Here is a 20,782-nt window from a genome sequence, read left to right on the forward strand (position 1 = left end):
ACAACTGACCACATGTCATGAATGATTATTTAATGTTTAATTGTTCACCTAAGAGTAACGTTTTTTATCTTATTCTGTGTCTGTGCAGCCAAACCACAGCTGCAATGTGACTCTGTCTGCACTGGTAGGACAGGATGCAGACAGTCAATAAAAAGAAGTTTGTCTTCCTACCTAACCAAACAATTTGCCTTTTAATATCACTCTTACTCAGCACAGAAGGAGGAAGAATAAAGAGAATATTAGAGTGTTCAAAAACTCTGTACTGTACCTTTCTTGTGATTTTATTATTCAGGATCCTGGTTTTGGCTTTACCATCAGAGGGACAGAGGCAGGAAAGGCCCTTCACAGGAAGGCAAGGTTGCTTGCAACATCCAAGAGGCTGCTGTTTCTGCCTCGTTTTCCACATGCAGGGGGGGCAAGGGCTGAATGCAGCACCAGGTCACAATGTGGGGCCATCACTGGGCAATCACTGTGGCAATCTCCCAGAACCCAGATCATTATAGTAATTATACCATTATACACCATAAAAAGCATGCCAGTGCTTGCTATTAAAGCTGACTGTGTTAAGATGTCAGTTGATTCACTTCAAGTGATATTTGATTAACAAAATGTGATAGTGACATCTGCAAGAAAGCAAATGCAATGCCACATATGTCTCGGTGTGCAGCACTTCCTACTCTCTCTGCTTTTCTGTTACCAATCTACTGCATTGCTACTCCATACTCAGTCAGTTTGCTGCTAGGCAAAGCCTGGGAAGAGCCATGCCAAGAGCCAGCAGGCCCAGCAGTGTGGAACAACATGTGGCCATCCAAAGAATGGCATAATTAGAAAGTTAGCATGTAATGAAGCTTTTCCAGATTCCACCAATTTGTGGTTTGGGGATTTGCCAAGATGGAGAGAGATATGCACGCACTTGTGTGTGACCATCAACTTACAGCCCTCATTGTAAAGCCTACAGCAAAACAAATTAAAAAAACAAAACAACTGCCCTTCCTCCCATACAGCATCCATCAACCTTTCAGATTTGCGAGAGCTCAGCTTTTCTGGACATCTTCCTAGCTGGCTTCTTAGGCTTCCCACTTTACTCCTGAATATCATGAATTACACTTGAATGTTTTTAGTGTGCCAGAACACTTACTATTTCAATAATGACTTCTCCAGAACTCTTTTTTTATTATTACGAATGTAATGTTTCCAAACAACATTCTTGATTGTTAGACTCAAATAGTGTTGCTGTGATAACCCTCTAAGAACCTCATCTCCTCCTGAGTTACTGTTATCCTTACATTAGCTGCAAGATTTTGAGAAGAAACTGACTCTCAGAAGAATTTGAAATAAATTATTATTCAGCAGGGCAAATCCAAAGCCAGCATCCCCTCTGGACAACTGATGCTTCACAGGTTTTCACCAACAGTGGGAGGCAGTGACTTGCCAGGATACATAGCTCTGTTCAAGCTATATGTGGTGATATTTGTGATGACTACTTAAATCAAATTGTTCCTTCTTCACATTTGTTTGTAATTATGCCAACAACAGTCACAGCTGGGAAAAGTGAATTGTACTTTATGTCTTCTGTACAGAAAGTGTTTAAATATTTATCTGTGATGTATTGCTCAGAAGTGGCAGCTTGAAGATCTCCTGCTGCACTGTATTGCATCTGACAGCTCAGCGTTGAACAGAACATGTGCTTTCATGAGCTACGAAGCATTACTATTTCCATCACTGTTGGACACTTCGTGACTAAAATGCTGCACCCATCATCCTATTATCCAGCAACACACACTGTACATAATGAACAGCTCCATATCCTTGGCCTTAGAGACCTTCTGTCAAGACCAAAAGAAGTGGAAATTGTGCAAAGAAGAACTGTAAGCTGATAAGGAAATTATTCATAAAACAACAACAACAGAGGTACTGATTTGCACTGATTTCTGAGAAACTGGCAGGTTAATCAGGAATTATTTTATCTGCATATACAGTATATTTACGCATAACTGGAGACCTCACTGGCACTTTACAGCAAGCAATAGGGAGTCAGATCCCAAAGTTCTTTTCCGTAAGTTTTGGGCAGCACCAAGTCCTTCTCTGGGTACTATTTTCAGACTAAGACTAAAATTTCAGCCGTAGCGTGCAATACATGAGACGGTTGTCATGAAAAACATTCCATGTTATAAACTACTACTCTAAAAGCACCAGGGATTGGGCCAAGAATCCAAGCCCCAAGTGATATCAAATGACTTATTATGCTATTTCCTTCCACCAAAGAAATTACATCTTGCAAGAAAAACCAAAACAGATACCTGAAATTAAACAAATTCTGTCTGGCAATTAAGCAGGTGGCAAAAGAGCAAAAAGAGGCTGTGAGGAAAAACAGGTTAGGTTTATCCTCTATACCGACACACTGCTTCCCTCCTTGACGAGCCTACGAAATATTGCTATAATCGTAATATCAACATTTTCTTTGACTTCGAGTAATTATACCACTGTATAATTGAAGCTTCTGAAATTGATGTAAGCACAACTCCGTAAAATGTAAGAAGAACCCAGGGGTGGAAGTTAAAGCAGTGAAGATCAGACAAGAAATAAAGCACCATTTTTCTTTTTATCAGAGTAATTGATAAGGACTGAGGTAAATCCTGTCACTGGGTATCTTTTATTATGATGCTCTTCCAGAAGATAAAGGCACAGACTAAGGGCAGACCCACAGCTTGAAGTCAGGAGACAGTCTTGCAAACTGCAACGATACTCTGACTTCATTCGCTAAGAGTAGGTTAAGTACCTGGAAAAACAGCCTAAGTCAAATACCTTACTTTGCAAAAGCTAAATATTTGAAAGTTACCATAGCACCTCAATATTCCCAAGATGTAACACAAGAGGACAGGAGAGGAACTTCTGAAATGCAGCCTCCAACTGCGGTCACCGCAACGCTCAAGCCTGGCAGGAGGATGATGGCCACCTCCTCAGGAGAGCAAGATAACAAATTTCAGGGACAAAAAGTCTCTCCTTCAAGTCTGTGGTGCCACACTGAAATTGTTAGCTCTTGATCAGAACTAATAGTAAGCAGAGAATTATGAACTGACACACTGATCATCACTGAAGAGTGTGCAGCTCTCCCAGCGGATGCATGAACAAACAGAGCTCTAAGACCAGACAGAATAAGCACAGGGAGGACCACAGTAGCTCATCCAAGCAATTGATGCACATGATGGGAAGGACATGATGTTGAGAAATTCAAGCCTAATAAATTTCCCACCACTGAGCCAAGAAGTAGAAGGCTGGAGAGAGAAAATACTGCTGTCTCTCTCAAAAAGGTATTACATAAAGTATAATCACACATCCAGAGTATTTCACCATCCCCTTACATTTCATTCTGGCATTTATACCTCTGTGTAGGGTATCACCATTACAGCCCAGTGGGACCCAGTATATCCCTGAAGAAATTGCTCTCCAGATGGCAGCTCTTCCCTCACAGGCACTTCACCTGCAATGACCAATTCACCAGGGACAGGGCAGCTCCTAGCTTTCTCAGCAATTCAAGCAACACAGAGGTTTCTCCATCCAAAATCCACAGTTTGTTACCACTCACAGGTTCTCTCTTTTCCTCTCATTTACACATATAAATTGAACAGAGGTGCCAGCTAAGCCCTGCCTTTACTGGAACACAGGAATACACTGTGACTGTAGGAGAAGCTCCATGGGACCACCTGCACTATCAAAGGGAAGATCTTCCCCCATTGCATCCAGAGGCCATCCAGGGTGCTAGAAACTGAAAAGGCACAGACTCAACAAACTGCTGAAACAATAGCCTTATCTTGTGCAAGAAACTGGTACAACAGCAAAAAACCCAGCTCATTTCTCAATGGTAATGTGTTGGGAACAGAGAACCATAAAAATAATCAGCACACACATCTCAATCCTAACAAACCAATATGTACAGAGCCTGTAAAGCCTCCTCTGAGAGCATCACTTATACCACATATCTGATTTACATTTTTCAGAGAAATAACTGAAGCTCCTCAGCTTGTTCCAAAGGCCCAACGGGAAGGAGAAAACCCCCAATACACCAAAGTGGCAGCTTTGCAGCAGCATGAGACTAAACAAATGGAAAAACCTAAAATAGGTTGTGACAGTTTATTATTAATCAGTATGAATTGCTTGGCAGAAGGCAGTATCTTTCAGTGAAACTTAGTGGCACTTTTCCCAAAGAGCTAATACAAACACGAGCACATAGCAGGAGATTGGGGGAGCAGGGGAAAAGGGATGTCATCACTGATTGAGTTGCTGATGGCAAGAAACAAAAAATGAGACTACACAGGGCAGCACCTATGTAGCTGAAAAACATGACTGGCATGTTCCAGCTTCTTCATTTGGCAAGGTTAAATTCACCACAGAAGAATCACAATCGTATTACAAAACACTCAAGTCTTTTGAATGGCTTCCTTTCAGTCACATACCACTTCTCTAACAGTTCTATTTATTCATGCATTTTCTCAGGACAGGGGTAACATTCTGAATCCTCCTCTTCTATTCATAAAAGATCATTACTGTTGAACATATGAAGGTATGAGAACAGAAGAGAGAGGGAGAGGCATTATCTTTGTTTAGAGACAGATATCAATGGAAAACTGCAGACAAAGCTTCCAGCTCAGGCAATCCCTATCAAGCCTACAAAGAAGCCCTTGTGCTGGCAGGTCCTGGCAAAGGATTTAAGCATCCAAACTATTCAATTTTTCCATCTATATGAAATGGTTTAATACAAAAGATAACTTGCATATATCTATTTGTGGATCAAAACACAGTAATCAACATAATTTTAGTGAACTCTGACTTGAAGTCTTGAATACCTATTGAAGAAATGTCACTTTGACCCTCGAAACTGGTTCTCAGATGTTACCAAGACAGCAGCAGACCTCTTTCTTTTATTTGTATATGGATATACCTGTAATACCTTAGATCCCACTTATGATTGTCTTTTGTATTAGATTTAGTTTTGTACTTACATGTGTCAATAAATATGCACATCTCATTTTATGCATACTTAAAAGGAAGAGACAAGCCCTAATATGTCTCAAACCATCATTTCAATTGTTATTAGATTTAACAGAATAGGAAGAAAGTTCAGCAAATGACCAGACTAAACACCTTGCATTTACAAGTCTAAAATCACATTGCAACAAAGACATGTAGAGAAAGTAGCTAGACAGAGTAAAAAGCACCAGGCCAAAGTAGGCCAGACCAGTCCCCACTCTCCTGGAAACATTACTATTACTTTCGTATAAAAGATCTTCAACAGTCTTTAAACCCTCAATAAGAGTTCAAAAACCAGGTTTGGAAAACAATTTGTGGTGGTTCTGTCATGCTTACATGTGAAAACCCATGTTAAAAATTGCTAACTGTAGCTTCCATTCCCCAGGAACTAGAGAAAAGGAGCAAAAACTGCCCTAGAACAGAAGTGTTAAAAGATAAACTTGCAAACAAGATAAAATTATCCAGATATTTGAAAGGACAAAGTTTGATTACAGAAAGAAGTTTCATCAGTGGAAAAAAAAAAAGAAAAGAATAAAAATAACAAACAAAAACCCAGACAGTGATTTTAGTGAAATCCTCAGACATGAAAATGAAAAGCAATTGTCCCACATTTGTATTGCTCCAGTCATTCCACACATGCTTCATTCATGTAAAGAAAGGTATTACCGCAAAATCTGGAGCTGTGACAAGATAAGCTTTTCATGGACTGAGGACCCAAAAATTAGAGAGAGTTAATCATAACTAAAGCTTTGTGAACAACACTTGTCAAATACATGAGCAATTGCAAACACCTACACAGTGCTATCCAAAACACCACAGCATGAAGACAGCCAAATAGCAGATACCAGAAGTCACCTCTGACAACTGTGCTTGGAACCAGTCTCATCACCAGACTTTCCCATGCAGTGATAATGAAGGCCATTCCATACAAAGAATGAGGTTTCAACGCTTCAGGTATCACTTCTTCCAAACATTGTAATGGATAAGGTCTTTTAATCAACAGCAGCATAAACTCAATTTAGCTAATCTGATTTGTAGGAAAATCTCTGTTCTCTGTCTCAGGCTCTACAAGTTTCGTGATGAAAACAGTCTCATGCTCTACAAGTTTCTATAAGCTCTTTTAAATCACAGCAAAAATATACTGAACTGACCTTCCACTGATCCCTGGGAAGTAGCTTCACCACCACGATGTCACCATTCAGGGCTCTGTTGCGAGCAACCACTCCGTCAATAAAGATATCACGACTTCCGTCCTGGTCAAAGAGGAAGAAAAGTAAGTGCCAGACCAAAACATATTAAACCATGGTTGTTAAGAGGTTTAAAACACTGCCATCAAGAAAGACACACACTTGGGTGAGCCAAACAACCTGCACTTGTGCACAGGAACAAAACAGATTCACCATCTGCCCTTTAACATACAGGATCTTTCAGCAAATGAACATCTTCATATGGATGTACCAGTACAGTAGTTCCATACTATTTACACAGACAGAGCCAAGCCTTCAAATGTGTTGTCTCAGTTCCACTGCTGTTACTCTTGGGAACAGGTAGAGAGTTTTCTGCTGTCACAGCTCTTGACACATTAATTTCCCACCTCAAACATTCAAAGGCAGTGTTCAGAACAGATAAGAGTTCAGAACTGTTTATAAGACAGTCTCTCCAAAGTGCTCCATGAAGAGCTCCTGCTCCTCTTCTGCTGAGCTGGGAAAGCAGGGCCATGTAGCTCCTGGATCAGCAGAGCACTCTGTGAAGGTGGTTTGGATTGTAGTTAGGGATGCAATGCAGTCCCTTGTTTTTCAAATGAGCTAACACCATATATTCTGCATTTGGCACAACTAATGTTAGAAGGTATCCCAAATAATGGCAACCACAGATGCCAACTGCAAGCCAGGAGATCTTTTAATGTAAAAGACATGTCAGGACATCTTCTCTGAATATTCTGGGTTAGAATCCTTGCACAAGAGTCTCTACTAATTGCACACACTATGATTATCCACTCCAGACATGTCTGGCATTCAGTTACTCTAGATTTAGTTTGGGAGATTTTCTTCATGGGGTGAATAAAGTTTCCTGAAGATGCCAACACAAAGATTTTGGTTTTTTACAGGATTACCAGTTTCGTCTTTTTTTCTTTTGATAATTATTGACTGTGATCTCACTGCTTTTATTTCTCCTTTCCCATAATTCAGTATACAAAAAATTACATGTGTCTGTTTACAGTGCAATGAACATGTCAAACAATGTGAACATTTAGTATCAATATGACCAGTTTAAATAGTTTTCCTGAAGAGAGTTATCTTTGTATAGTTTTGAGGTACAAAAAAGGAGGTTAAGTTTCTTCGGATTAGTACTTCATTGTCTTTCAAAGAAAAAAAACAGCCTCACAAGACTTAAAGTCTTAATCGCAACTTCAGCTGTTTCTCAGACACTCCTGAGTCTCATAAGCATGAATAAATCCAATCAGAACTACCAGCATGCTCAGTGTCCAAGAAAAACTTCTTTTATAACCTGAAAACATGAAGCCCAAATATCACATAAGTATCTTACTCTGCTTAGATACCAAAACAATAAAAGGAAGAACCCTGCCATGATGTGAAACTAAGGCTGTCCTCCAAGAGACCAAATTACTCTTAGAAAGAAAAGCAGCAGCAGCAGCTCAACAGCTGTGTGAAAGCTGCCTCCCATGACAAGATGCAGAAAAATTGCAAAGCCTCTTGGACCAACATAATTCAAATTGGAAACCGTTCTTTTCAAAAAGCCAGATTTTTTACACATGGTCTTATTCCTTATTTCTCCCCACCCTTTCCCTTCAGCTCCAACTCTTTACCTAAATCTGTCATATACATAAAAATGAAATGCTCAAAGTCACTTTCTCAGGCAAATTCCTGGTTTGGGTTAGGGGGTTTTTTTGGTTTTTTTTTTTTACCTGTAGCTGCTCTGTGCTGTAGGACACAGTTGGGCATTCACAATAATTTGCTCTACGCTTCTTTTCCTTTTCTCCCATGTCCATGAAAATATAAGACATTTTCTTCTACTCCCTGTAAAGGTGCCTGATGTATCACACTATCTAGTTAAAGCTGCATCTCCAAACTCTTCAAGTGTCTTGTCTTTAATTGCACCCACACACTCTCTTTCCAAACTATATTTATATATATAGTTATATACACAAATTTACATATGTGTATGCACATCTATTTTACAGTAGTTAATTTCAACATCAGCAACAAAGCTGTAATCAGAAAATTGTCATCAGTTTTGGTTTTCCCTCCAAAAAGAAACGTCTCTGTATCTTGAGCTTCAGGCTCACAACTGTTGGGTGAACTTACGCACTCCCAAGAAAATTTGTGCATCCCACTTTTCCTCTGCACAGCTGACACGTCAAGATTACTAATGCAATTAAAATGGCCCTGAATGGCAACAGAGCACAATCACTTGCAAAGTCTTAACTGTCCCTGGGGTACATCTAGTCTATCAGCCATAATGGCCTCAAGACTTCTGCAGCCCCTCCAGGGAGCATGGGCCTTTCTCTGCAAATATCTCCAGCAGTGCTCCATATCCCCCTCTGACAAGAGGTCTGCAGCACCTCCAGCTGTTCTGGAAGTGCCTCCCACAAGCACAGCACAGCTCCACTGACTGTCACTCATGCTCAGCAGCACCATCCTTCACACTGACACTTCAAACCACACCACCCTGTGCAGAGAACACACGAGATGCAGCGCAGAGATTTAAATTCCTGGGGTGTTCTCTGGGTAGCCTCAAGAAAAAAGCCCTGGGCCTTCCCCTCAGCTCTTCATGCAACAACGAGGCAAGCAGACAGAGCACATGTGCAGCAAGAAACACGCAGGGACTCCTGGTGTCAGAAGGTGAACAGCTGTTGCATTGAACTCCATGAGGCCATGGCCAAGTCATAGCTGAAGTGAAAGGGGTACAGTGCCCTCGTCAACAGCAGGAAAGAAAGGGTGATTTTTCACAGCTGCAGCTCTTGCAGCATCTGGCAATGATGGGAAGTGCTGCAGAACACCAAGGCAGCAACTCCTCCATTATGGCAAATGATGTTATACAAAGGGTAAGCTTCCAAAGCATCTCTCTTAAATGACTGTGTCAACACAAGCCAGAGTCATCTTCATCCACCTTGGTTCTAGTATTCATCTCCATAAAGGGCAGAAAAGCAGAAAGATAGCTGAGATAACCACCTCTGCTAGCCCTCCTTAATGTATGAATTCCTGCACACAGAACAGGCACAAGGCAACAGCTGGACACCAGAGGGGCGATTAGGCGTAAAGCCTCACCCCCAAATAACTCATGAGAGTAGCTGAACTTCTCTTTTAACCTTGCATTTTATGAATTCAGAGAATATATTTAACAGCTTACGCTTACCACACCTACGAGAATGACACCTGGCAAAGAAAGGATCAAAGTTCCTTTCACTTACACACTTCCCTTCTGATATACCAGAGAGCTGCTCTATACTTCTTCCTCTAGTTAATGTTAGTGTATTCTGTGCAGCCCCAACCTTTTCCCACCCCTGTAATGCCAACTTTCTCTAACAAAACTGCAAAACATCCCCCTGAATTCACAACATGAAATTAAAAACACTGTGAATTTCAAGGCTTTCAGTCCAAGCCCCCAAACAATAGTGCTGTCAGTAGCAGGGACAACAACATAATCAGTGTTTCACTGTCTCAGGGCAGGCTCTGACTTCTCATCCCCACATCAGCAAAACATTTCAATATAAAACTCTCTCATTAGCAGCAACACTTTGACCAAGTCAGTGCCAGATAAAAAGCTTTGGCTGTGCCAGCTGTGAAGTCACCTTCCTGACTGGAAGGCCCTGAAATTTCAAGGGTCCTTCTTTTCTGTCAAAATAAGGAAAGAAGAGAGAAGAAGTGCAAGCCAGTCCCATGTGGCAGAAGCACATCCCGAGCCAACCAAGATACAGCCCGCGCCAAAGCGGGCACATGAAAAGGAATCACGCATATTATTTCTGGAATGACTTTTCAAATTAGCTCATGCAGCAGATCGAAAATGGAGAGCATATTTGTTTAGGGAAGATTAACTTAAATCAGTGGAAAATCTATAAAACCTCTGCAGCCATAAACCAAGGGTTTCTGATTACGCTATCTGGTGGTCCTCAAACCTGACTTCAGCTGGCCTCTGTGGGACCCTGCAGTATCCCCAACTTCAGCACAAGCAAAGTGTTTCTTTGAGGAATGAGAAAGCAGGATTTCGTTGGGAATATCTGATATAAAAGAAAATCCAGATTGTGTTCATTTATTCTAACTAATTCACCTCTGAGTGACCTTCTGTACACAGCAGAACTCCTATCCTAATGCACCTTTACTTATGAACTTCAAAGCTTTATAAAATTACACTTACTGGAGATGGAATGAAGGCTTCATGGTACTTCTTAGGATTTATTCTCAAGGGTCCCTTAAAAAAAAAGAAAAGAAGGAGAAAGATTATGCCTGAATCTTATTAATTTTATTTAACACCAGCTAAATTAGAGAGCTGTGGGTAATATATCTACAGTGAAACATGAGAGATACATCTAAATTTCCATTATACATTTCAAATCTTGACAACTTAGCATCCAAGCAATTTCAAGCCAAAAGGCAGTTTCATGATAGGCTTAAGCTGATCTACTGCAGTCTGTCATCAAAGAGATGTTGAATCATTAGTTGTTGCTGCTACTGGATGAACTGAGGATCCAAGCTGTCCTGTTCCTTTCACACATTTTCTGCTGAGCATCCACCAACTTCGTTAACAATTGGATAATAGAAACAATTTGGCTTGCTCTGTCTTGGAAAAGGAGAATGTTGGGTTTGCTTATTTTGGAGGACACAAGGATAGAGGAAAAGAAAAGCTGAGCTTGCATGGCAGCAGGTATCATTCTTATGGGGCTCTGGCTGCTTAGGCTGCTCCTGCAAACAGACAGCAGCGGTGGTTCTGTGATAATAAAGTACATTTCCAAAAAAGAATTAAAAGGATTTTCCAAAAATAAACATTTGAAGTCTAGAGGATTAAATTCTGTTTAAACATACTTAAAGGCAAACTATCTTAAATACATTTGAAAATTCCATGGTCTATCTATTTCTGCTTTGTTATCTGCCAACTTAAAGGCCAAGTCACCTGCAACAAATTCGTATTAACCCTCCAAAGTAAACCAACCAGTTTTGCTGCTTGCACTCAGGTCCATCCAAGAGAAAGGCAGAGCTAACCAAAGCCTTATGGGCTACACATCTGCATCCCAAAAGGATCATGGAAATAAGGATTCAGGTGACTGCAGCTCAAACTGATAGCATTTGAATCTTATGGGAATACAACTTAGGTATCTGCCTTCCAGAAGGCTTCTGCTCTGGGAAGAAATTCAGAAATTTCTCCACTTGTATATTTGAAGTAATGTTAGCCAATTTATTATATGAACAGATTCCATCTGTTTGCACTTCTGTGTTAAGCAATCATAGGAGCATCTCACAGGAATTGCTTCTTTAAAACTTTACTGCAGCAAATAATTTTTTATGTATTCTGGGAAACACTCAGCCAATAGGAAAATAGAGCTGATTACATGTGAAAGTTTTGCTGCCTTGAAGAATTCACAGATTTACAAAGATTTTCCATTACACTTATTACTAAAGTTTACCACCAAATACAGAATACCAGATTATCAGCAGCATGTATTTCATACTCTTTGAATACTATTTGAGTACTTTGCTACACTATCTTGTTTTATGTCTCACATAACTTATACTAACAATGACACTCCAGGCATAACCCAGGACAACAGCAGGGAAACAAAGATTACCAACCCACTGAGAGAAACCCTGGAGTATTTTACGCTTAAGCAAAGTGAGAGCTGACTTGCCGTCATCAGTTTCTATTAGCACTGGTACCCACTACTGGAAATCTCTCAGTGGTTTTCCTCCACTTATTTCCCAGAATCAGTCATCAGAAGCTGCTACAGAGAGAAAGGAAAAAATGGAAAGGGATTGTTGCTCTGTTTGACAATGAACCAATTGCCATATGTAGATCTAACCACCAGCACTAAACAGGTAAGGGGATATCCTGTTTTCCTCTGCACAATCCCCTTGAATAGTTTGGGACAGCTGTCAATCAGTCATGTGTAAATGCCAATCATGCACATGAAAATTCAGGGTTTGTGTCCATGGTCCAGAAGGCACCAGAGCAGCAACTCTGCCCATGGATGCCCAGCTCCAGCAAACGCACAGAGGAGCACAGTGTTACCACGTTTATCATGCAGCCTGTATATCTGCATTTTATATGCACTACCCAATGATGATCAGCATTACAATTATTACATCAAGTAATATTAAAAAACTTCAGCTCTTTCCTTTAAGCAAGAAACTCACAAAAATATATCTTAGAAAGCAGATGGGCCCTATTATCTGTGCCCATGAAAATCCTATTTACAATGTTGTACATTTCACGCTGTGATATCATATCTGGAACCAGTCACTCTCCCCATCTGCAATGAACAACTGTTCTCATATGTGTATTAGGGGGTGAGGATCTGGCTGCAGAGTCTCATGATGTCACACTAATGTTGTATTATTTTACAATAGCTTGCAAATAATAGCTGCTATATTTATCAGTGTTTTTCTGTCATTAGGGCCTTTGTTATGAAAGGGAAGAACAAGGTCTGCAGGAAGGTTTCTAAAACGTTTTCTGATTATTCAAGGCAGCTTCACAGGCTCTTGCCAATAAAGTTTCTAACCTCACTGAACTTTCCCTGTGAGACACAAAAGGGTCATGATTTCTCAGGCTGCTCTGCTTAACCCAGGGCAGGCAGTACTCAGACTAAACTTCAAGCATCCCAAACCAAGCAGTTTAGAACAACTATTGTAACACACATGCCTAGATTCGTTTGTATGTACAAAACACCAAAAACAAGTCAGGGTGCGCAAGCATCTGATTGCTACCAAGGCTTCCTTTGAAAAAACAATCCATGAAAATCAGGGAAACCCCAGCTTTCACATCACAAAAGTACAGCTTTCCAAGGAAAAACACCCTTTTAACAGCAAAGCAGGCTCTGCTTCTCTGTTCGCTCCGCCTGACCCCAGCAGCCCTGCAGGGAGGGTCTGGGAGATGCTGGAGGCATGGAGCAGATTTGAGTTTCTGGCTGATGCTTCAGAGGATGATTAGAGTCCTTTGGGTCAGTGCTCTTTAATACACAGCCCGATTTCATCTGTTGTGTGTAACCACCACCGTGTGCTCACAGAACAACGCAGGAGTTATTCAGTCTCGTTTGCCTTCGGGCCATCCGGTGTGATTCCAACCAACCCCAAACCCCTGGTGTCTGCTCCCTGCACTTTGAAGGGCAGGGAAGGGGGAATTCTGTGCATTCGTAAGCACCTGAACTCAGATCCCTTTTCTCGTGGAAGGACACATCCTGACACATGGCATGACTAAATGAATATAGGAATCTGCAGGGCACACTTCTTGTGCTACTTATCAAAACATGACTTATGTCAGATACAGTACCAGAAGCCGTTAGGATCAATATTACTGACAGACGTCAGCACTCATAAAGATAACTTTTCACTCCTGCTGATCTAGGGCTGCCTAAGCTTCATGACACTTGTGTGTCATCTGAGCAATCTCCAGTCTACTCCAGTAGTTTCTGTGGGTTGGGCTTTCAGGAACACTTCGCTGCACAGCTGCATTGCTAAGGTCCAGCAAGAATCTCAGTATTACAGTAGGCTCTTTTCTCCCTAAGAGAGTTCTCAAATTCTCATCCAAATATAAGCAGATCTAGTGTTTCCAGGATGCTCCAGGAGACACTCCATGTTCAGAGAGGCATGCTACTGCCTGGGTGTATCCCAGTTTCCTCAGGGCCATCAGATTCAGACCAATAGGTTTGTCCTCCCCTTCCATTGGCTCTTGTGGAGCCTTTTTGCAGGTTACCATGTCAGAACAATGCCCTGCTTTTGGAGATTAACACAACAGGGATTTTTTCATTCTGTCTCTTGCCATTGTAAAGAAAACCACTGAATATTCATCTATTCACTAAAGTTGCCCTCAGGATCTCACCTATCCTGGTTGAGGCTGCAGTGATGAATGGTCTTGATAAAATCATAAGGATGAATGAAGATGAGAAACTGAGCTGGGATGCCCATGATCTAACACTCAGCTCTGAATGACTAAATCCAGCTTCTACAGTTTCAATTGTTTCACTGAGATGTGGAACTGGATGAAAGGAAAACAGACGGAGCCTAAGAAAGCACGTATGACTCTTCCAGTTACGCAGCACATGACCTGGAGTAGACACTACCCATTTACAAGAATTAGGGATTCTTTTGCCAGGGATCATGCAATCACAGGTCCATGGGGATTCAGCATTTCAATGGGATTCTCAGGTAGTAGTCATAGCCTGATGTGCTTCATCTGCAGCTGCACTTGACCTCATAGGCAGTCTACACATACTACACGTAACACTATCAGGCAGTGCTACCAAAAATGGTGCCAGAAACACTCCTGAAGGTGAGGCAGAAACTTTAGCTGATGCCATATGCCAGTGCAGCCGTGAGGGAAGTCACAGCTTAAGGCTCCCATTTCCTCCCTCACCATTTGCTTCCCATTGCAGATGTCTGTGGTAGTCTTTAAAAATGCACTGGCCTAAGGTCCAAGTAGCCCAGTGGACACTGCTCATCATCAGCAGGGATATGATCTCTCTTGAAGCTAAGAGTGCATGGGATTGGTCTTCAGGATGGAATGAGGCAGTCTTTTATGTAAAATCTTCATCACACTTCCAGAGATTATGCCATTATAATGATATACAAGAATTATTATGCAATTATAACAAAAAAATCAGTCAAAAATTGAGGTGATGTCATTTGAGGCTCCAGTGTATTGATGAAAGTATCACAACCTCACCAGCACTACAACACTAATTAAATGGCAATGGACCTGTGTGTGTTTGGGTAAACAATGCCTCTGTGGATATCATGCCCTCATTGACTTTCACCTGCCTTTCTTCTCCAGCCAGTCTGATCTCACTGGGATGCCAGGTGTGTCCCGAAGAACATTAGACCATGTTGAGGACTACTATCAATGTGGTGTAAGGATGCTCTCCTCTTCTCCATCTCAGCCCTGCCAGCCTTCATGTAAATCCCCTCTGTCCAACAGACAGGACAGCAGGTCTACCCCCACACTGTTTAGAAAATAATTGTTATCTAATGATGGCTGCAGTTTTGCTGGTCCAAAAAGAAGCACAAATATTTTTGTGAGAAATTTCAGCAAGAGGTATCTTGCTAAGGGCATTTGTTTTCACTTTTACATACACAGACAGAGGCTACCAGCAACTGCTGTTGTTTTGAGCATCATTTGTAAAAGGAAGTGTCTCCCCAGTAATGACCACCATGGACAGCAGACTATTCAACCAGAAATCTGCAATTTATCACTAGTGTGGATCAGGAATTTTATAGAACAAGCAATTAAAAAAAAAATTATAAAACACTGCTTCAGAGGAATATAGAAGATTCCATCCCACTGGTAGAACATCCTGAGAAAGGGAAAATATCTTCCTCTGACATCTACAAAGGCTACATCAATTCCCTGTCATCGACTGCTGCTGATTTCCAACAACTGCCTGTGATTTTCACAGACTTATCACAAGAGCATGGACACTGTACATTTCAGGCACCTGAATTAGCTCTCCCCTTTTCAGTCCTGCTGAAACATCTTCCTTTGACATGTAGGCTTCAAATATACTCTTCTTCCTCCCTCGAGCAGGTTTATTTAGATTCTTTCTGTCACCTGATGCTGGGGCAGCAGCATAGGATCCTCCTGCAAACAAAAACTCATGTTACTTTGCCCACCAAACATGTCTGTATCTTAACAGAATCTGTACAGAGGTTTTATATTGAAAGCTGAACTTCTGAGAACAGTTTGTCTAGAAATACTGGCACCCATCTTCAGAACAATGAAAACCATGGAATAATCATATTTTACAAATAATTAACAGTCATTTTTAAAGTCAATAGCATTCATCCCAGCCCATCTTTTAAAGCACAGGCTTCAAGGCAGCTTATTCCTGAAGCGTGTACACGCATTGCTTTAATACCTCTGGGAGTTCCCAGTTGTCTGGAATTTATTTTGCTGTCTGAATTGTTCATTGTTTCTGTCTGTGATTCAGAAAGTTGCCTCTTCCTATCGAAGTTCTGGGGAGTTCTTGCAGATTCAGAGTTGTTTCTGGTCCTTGCAAATCCTCTTTTTTCTGCACCTGAAATGAAATACAGGTATGAAATAACAAGGAAGGGAAGAGGAATCCCAGTGCCAGCCAGTGGTTCTGGTGAAGCTCATAGTCTCTAGCTCCTCTGTACAAGTTACAACCATGAGTCACAGCCTTTATCCAAGAGAAACAATGTCCTCATTAGTTCATTTGTAATCTGTTGGCTCTTTGGGCCTCTTAATACACCACTAACCTATTTTAGCATAAATAAAATGCTGGAAATTACGATGCTAAAGTTCAATACAACCCGTCCAAAATCCTGGGAAATTCATTAGAGCATATAAAATGTGAAATTGTTAAACTGTTTCCAAAGTCTTCACCCCATTAAGCCCTCAAGTAGTGAGAAAAATATAACCTCCCTACAACTTAATTAGCCAGTTCAAGAATCAAGGAGGCAAAAAAACCTTAACCCACACTGGAGTTATTAACTGTGGAGCTACCAGAGGCAGCACGGTACACAAGGACACCAGAAATAAGTGCCAAAGCTCCAAATGTCCAGCCTGTTCAGAATAGGCCACAATCACAAGAAAATATTCTGCAGAGACTCACCCCTTACTTCCCTGCCATCACCTCAGCCCCTTCCCTACAGCCAGGAGAGCAAGCAGCAGCTTCCAAAGCGTATGCCAACGCTGTTCCACGGATCAGCACATTGGAATGCAACCCAGCGCCGCGCAGCTGCCCTCTTGGCCCTCCACCTGGATACTGAACATGTCATCACAGCTTTGCCTTCCAGCCCCTCCTGGCTACGCTCCCTGGGTCCAAGCTTGTACCTGCAAGTCAGAAAACGTGCAACGCCAACTTATTTGCTACGGTGCTATCCAAGTTACAAGGCAAATTTTTTTACCTATGGTATATCCCCCTCAAACAAAATAGCAGATTGCTTCACGGCAGCGAGAAAAAAAAAAAAAAAAAAAGTTTTAAAAGCTGTACTTGAGCAGAGATCTTTAAAAAATACGGTGCAACAATAGAAAACTGCTACTTTTCCCAGCCACAGAGAAAAAGTTATTTTCATATATAAGAAGAGGCAAATCAGCAGGAGGGAGGGATCCTCCTAATTCAGGAGGGAAAACACCATGACAGGCAGAGGGACAACTGAAGGTGCCAGCTCAGACCAGTCCAGGAAGAGATTAGACACCACAGCAGCATCTCCAGCCAGGAAGCTGAAACAAGTAGGAGGCTTCTGTTTTCAGTCACAATAACACAACATGGTTGGGCCTTTTTCTACACAATGAAGCTTTTCACACTCTGAGGGTGCTTCCAGGGACTGTCTGAAGAGGTTGCAGCCCCAACATAGCAAGAGCACAGCAGCAAATTTAGGTGTCAGCTGAGGCAACTGAGGAAACACAACCTGTATGGCCCACATAATGAGATGGAACTAATATCAACTATTTGCAACTGCCTAATGAAATGATCTACAAATGTCTTAAGGGTCAAGTTAAGTTTAAAAACAGACACCAAAAGTAAAAGTACAGACTAGTGAATTGGCAACACAATTTGCTCCTGGATACATTTTCAGAGATATTTTGGTGGAGGAATCTGACTTAAACTGCAACAGGCGGGATTTTAGGCTGCTCACCCAGAGAGATCATGCAATCTGCTTCGTTGGAGGTTCTTAAAAATAGGTGAGACAGACGTCTGCCAGAGTCGGTCTAAGAAGAGTAGTTTTTTCCTTGAGGTAGTGAAATGGATTACACGAGCTCGTAAGGTCCTCTAAAGCCCTCGTTTCTATGACAGCAAGTCACAGAAAATACTACTATGAATTAAAGAGCCTGGGATAAAAAGGAGGCAAAATCTTAACAAGTCATTAAGAAGGAGCTGAAAAAAAAAAAAAAAAAAAAAAAAAAAGGCAGAAAGCTAAAATGCAGAGGGGGGGAAGCAAAAAAAAAAAATCTCATTAATTATGCAGTGAGCTAAGAGCCAGAATTAGGAACTGCAGACAAGAGTTGTCCCAGCACTTGGCTTGTCCAACGGTTCAAAAAATTTGGGGCCCCTATAGCCAAAACTAATGTACAGCAACAGCAAAGGGTGGAGAAGCATCTTTGTGTGATAAAAGGTAGACATGCAGAGAGGCATCTGCACATTTTCAGCACTTAAGCCTTGGGCCCACTCCATGGTGGGACTGTTCATTTGTTCAAAAACAAAATTTGAAGACAAAATTCACTCAAAACAAGCAACTCTGCTTCGACATAGCTGGCCTGCACGGCAGTTTACCCACAGCCACTTGGGCTAGTATTTGACCCCGTTGGCCATGACATTTGCAGCTAAACAAAGCCACCCCTGTTACAAAGCCACAGGCAACTGTCACAATTAGCATTCAACTGGAACACATTAAATTCTGCATGACTGTAATTTCTTGTATTTCTTCTTTTAAAAGAAAGAGACCTAACTGCAGGTCACCATCTGTTTTAACTAGAGTCAGTATTTGTTTCTGCAATGCACCTGTCCCCTAAAACTGGAAGTTAGAAATACCTCTCAAGATGGGCTTTCCTGCTGTCCCCACTGCTCAGCGTTAATACTCTGATGCATAAACAGACATTCCACAAAGCAAACTGTAACTTGACTACTCTTTAACATAGGATATATTGAGACTATTCTTTCTGAAAAATCTGTCACAAACATGGTTAAACCCTATTCCAGCACCACATGTGTCAGTCTTACTTTTTCTTGGTGTTACAGTTGGGTGATTTGTAAGATAGAACAAAATCTCTCATGGCAGGATGTCACACAAAGTAGTAACACATTCTAGGCATTAAAATAACCAAATACCAAATAAATTAATAAGCAAATGAATACAAGAAAAAAATTAAAATCATTTCAGTGGAAGGAAGACTGAAGTGCAGAGCTGAGGTTGGCTGATCCACCCTAACACGAGGTTTGAAGCAACCACAGAGCACCAAACACATCTGCTGTGCAGAACCACTCAGGCCTGAACACAGAGCAGTTCCAGTGCATGACACGTAAATATTCACAACAAACAGCAAATGCAACACGTTTGGGTGTTTATCTGGCTGCACAGATGATGCAAAGCTGCTCCCTGTGGATGTAGCCAGCACTTGCCTGGGATTTCTAGATATTCTGCCATTTTCAATGGGATATGACAAATGATTAATAATTTGAGGAAAGGTAGTTAACTGTTCTGTACTTTAAGGCCCCTGGAGGGAGATCTGGGTTGAAAAAATCCCAACTCCTGCACCAGGCATGGAGGCTCCCTACAAGGACAACAGAGGGACACCTAAATAGAACCAGCAATTCCACCCATGGAGCAGGAAACCCTTCAAACTAGCCAAAAGGAAGCACCAGTGGGAAGTAGAAACACACAACGCCAGACACATGCCCACAGAAAGAAGGGCATGAAGGAAAAGTGGGTGCATTCCTGGGCTTTCAGGACAGTTCACAATCAGTCACTCATTTTTATTCTCACCATGGACACCAAAAAGGAGCAGAAACGACGCAGGGGCTGGTTGAGCTCTGCTGGAAGGACAGCACTGGAGCTCCATCTGAAATCCAAACCACCTCACTTCATCTCCATCACAACAATGACATCACACAATGGCACATTTTGGTCTTTAAACCTAAGTACCTATTAATCTTTTCTTATTGGGGGGGGGGAACATGCAAGGCAGCTTCCCAGAATAATTGACCTGGCTTACAGTAAGAGAGGAGGCTAGATGTTTTAAATCAGCTTATTTTGACATAATTTATACAAAATCACTCTAGAGTTTAGCTTTTGAAAAGTACTGCATTTAATTAAATTTACATCTCTTAGTCAGTTGATCAACTCGATGGTCAACTAAATCAACTAAAATGCTCAACTAAACATGAAGTTAGCAAGGCCAGAAAGTCTTCAATTTTATATTAAAATTTGCATATTGTTTTACATAAGAAAGAATCAAGACCCTCAATTTTATTTACCAAAAATAAAACATTCTAACTGTCTCACACCTGACAATCTCTTTGATTACTACCAGCAGAGAAGGGAAGTATCACTGAATCTTCCTTGGCACATCCATGACAAATCCAATCCAGGATCCAGCAAGAACCAGTTTTACTTGAGAGATCCAAGTGAGTTTCTCCCTTTCGTACCAAAGGGCATCTACGTTTTCACCAGACATTTTTACCTCCAAACTTCCAGCTTTCTCACCATCTGTATTATTTATGGAGATACCTACAATAGTTAGGCAGCTCCCTGGGGTGGGCAGGACTGTGAAAGCACCACAACGGTGCTGGTAACATCTCTGCAGTGCCTGAATCCCCAGACACCATCCCAGCATGTAATGGCTCCTTTTACATTTTAAAAAAGGGAATTTATGTTGAAAGCATTGGACAGAATAATATTGTCACAAACTTTTCCAATACAAAACACTTGCATCTGCTATTTACTTTTATCAGTCCATGACTGGACACCAATACATCCAGTAACTCTGCTATTGCTAAGAGGATTTTCCATTGCTTCCCAGCATTAGACCACGGTCTAGATATGGCAAGGAATCTTCGGAAAACCCTGTT

At 41.3% G+C, this 20,782-nt stretch overlaps 1 protein-coding gene across 1 annotated transcript in view; it reads right to left on the bottom strand.

Moving 5' to 3' along the window:
- DIS3L2 (DIS3 like 3'-5' exoribonuclease 2) overlaps window positions 1–20,782 on the bottom strand; it is a 182,616-nt gene that overhangs the window by 147,509 nt on the left and 14,325 nt on the right. Inside the window, exons 3-6 of the mRNA XM_066325906.1 lie at window positions 16,109–16,267; window positions 15,689–15,831; window positions 10,405–10,458; window positions 6,180–6,281 (exon numbers count right to left, since the gene is read on the bottom strand). Of these exons, the coding sequence (XP_066182003.1) occupies window positions 6,180–6,281; window positions 10,405–10,458; window positions 15,689–15,831; window positions 16,109–16,267 (458 nt within the window). The remainder of the gene's footprint in view (window positions 1–6,179; window positions 6,282–10,404; window positions 10,459–15,688; window positions 15,832–16,108; window positions 16,268–20,782) is intronic.

The sequence above is a fragment of the Sylvia atricapilla genome, chromosome 10 (assembly GCF_009819655.1).
Source record: "Sylvia atricapilla isolate bSylAtr1 chromosome 10, bSylAtr1.pri, whole genome shotgun sequence".
In the NCBI taxonomy this organism is placed as follows: domain Eukaryota; kingdom Metazoa; phylum Chordata; class Aves; order Passeriformes; family Sylviidae; genus Sylvia; species Sylvia atricapilla.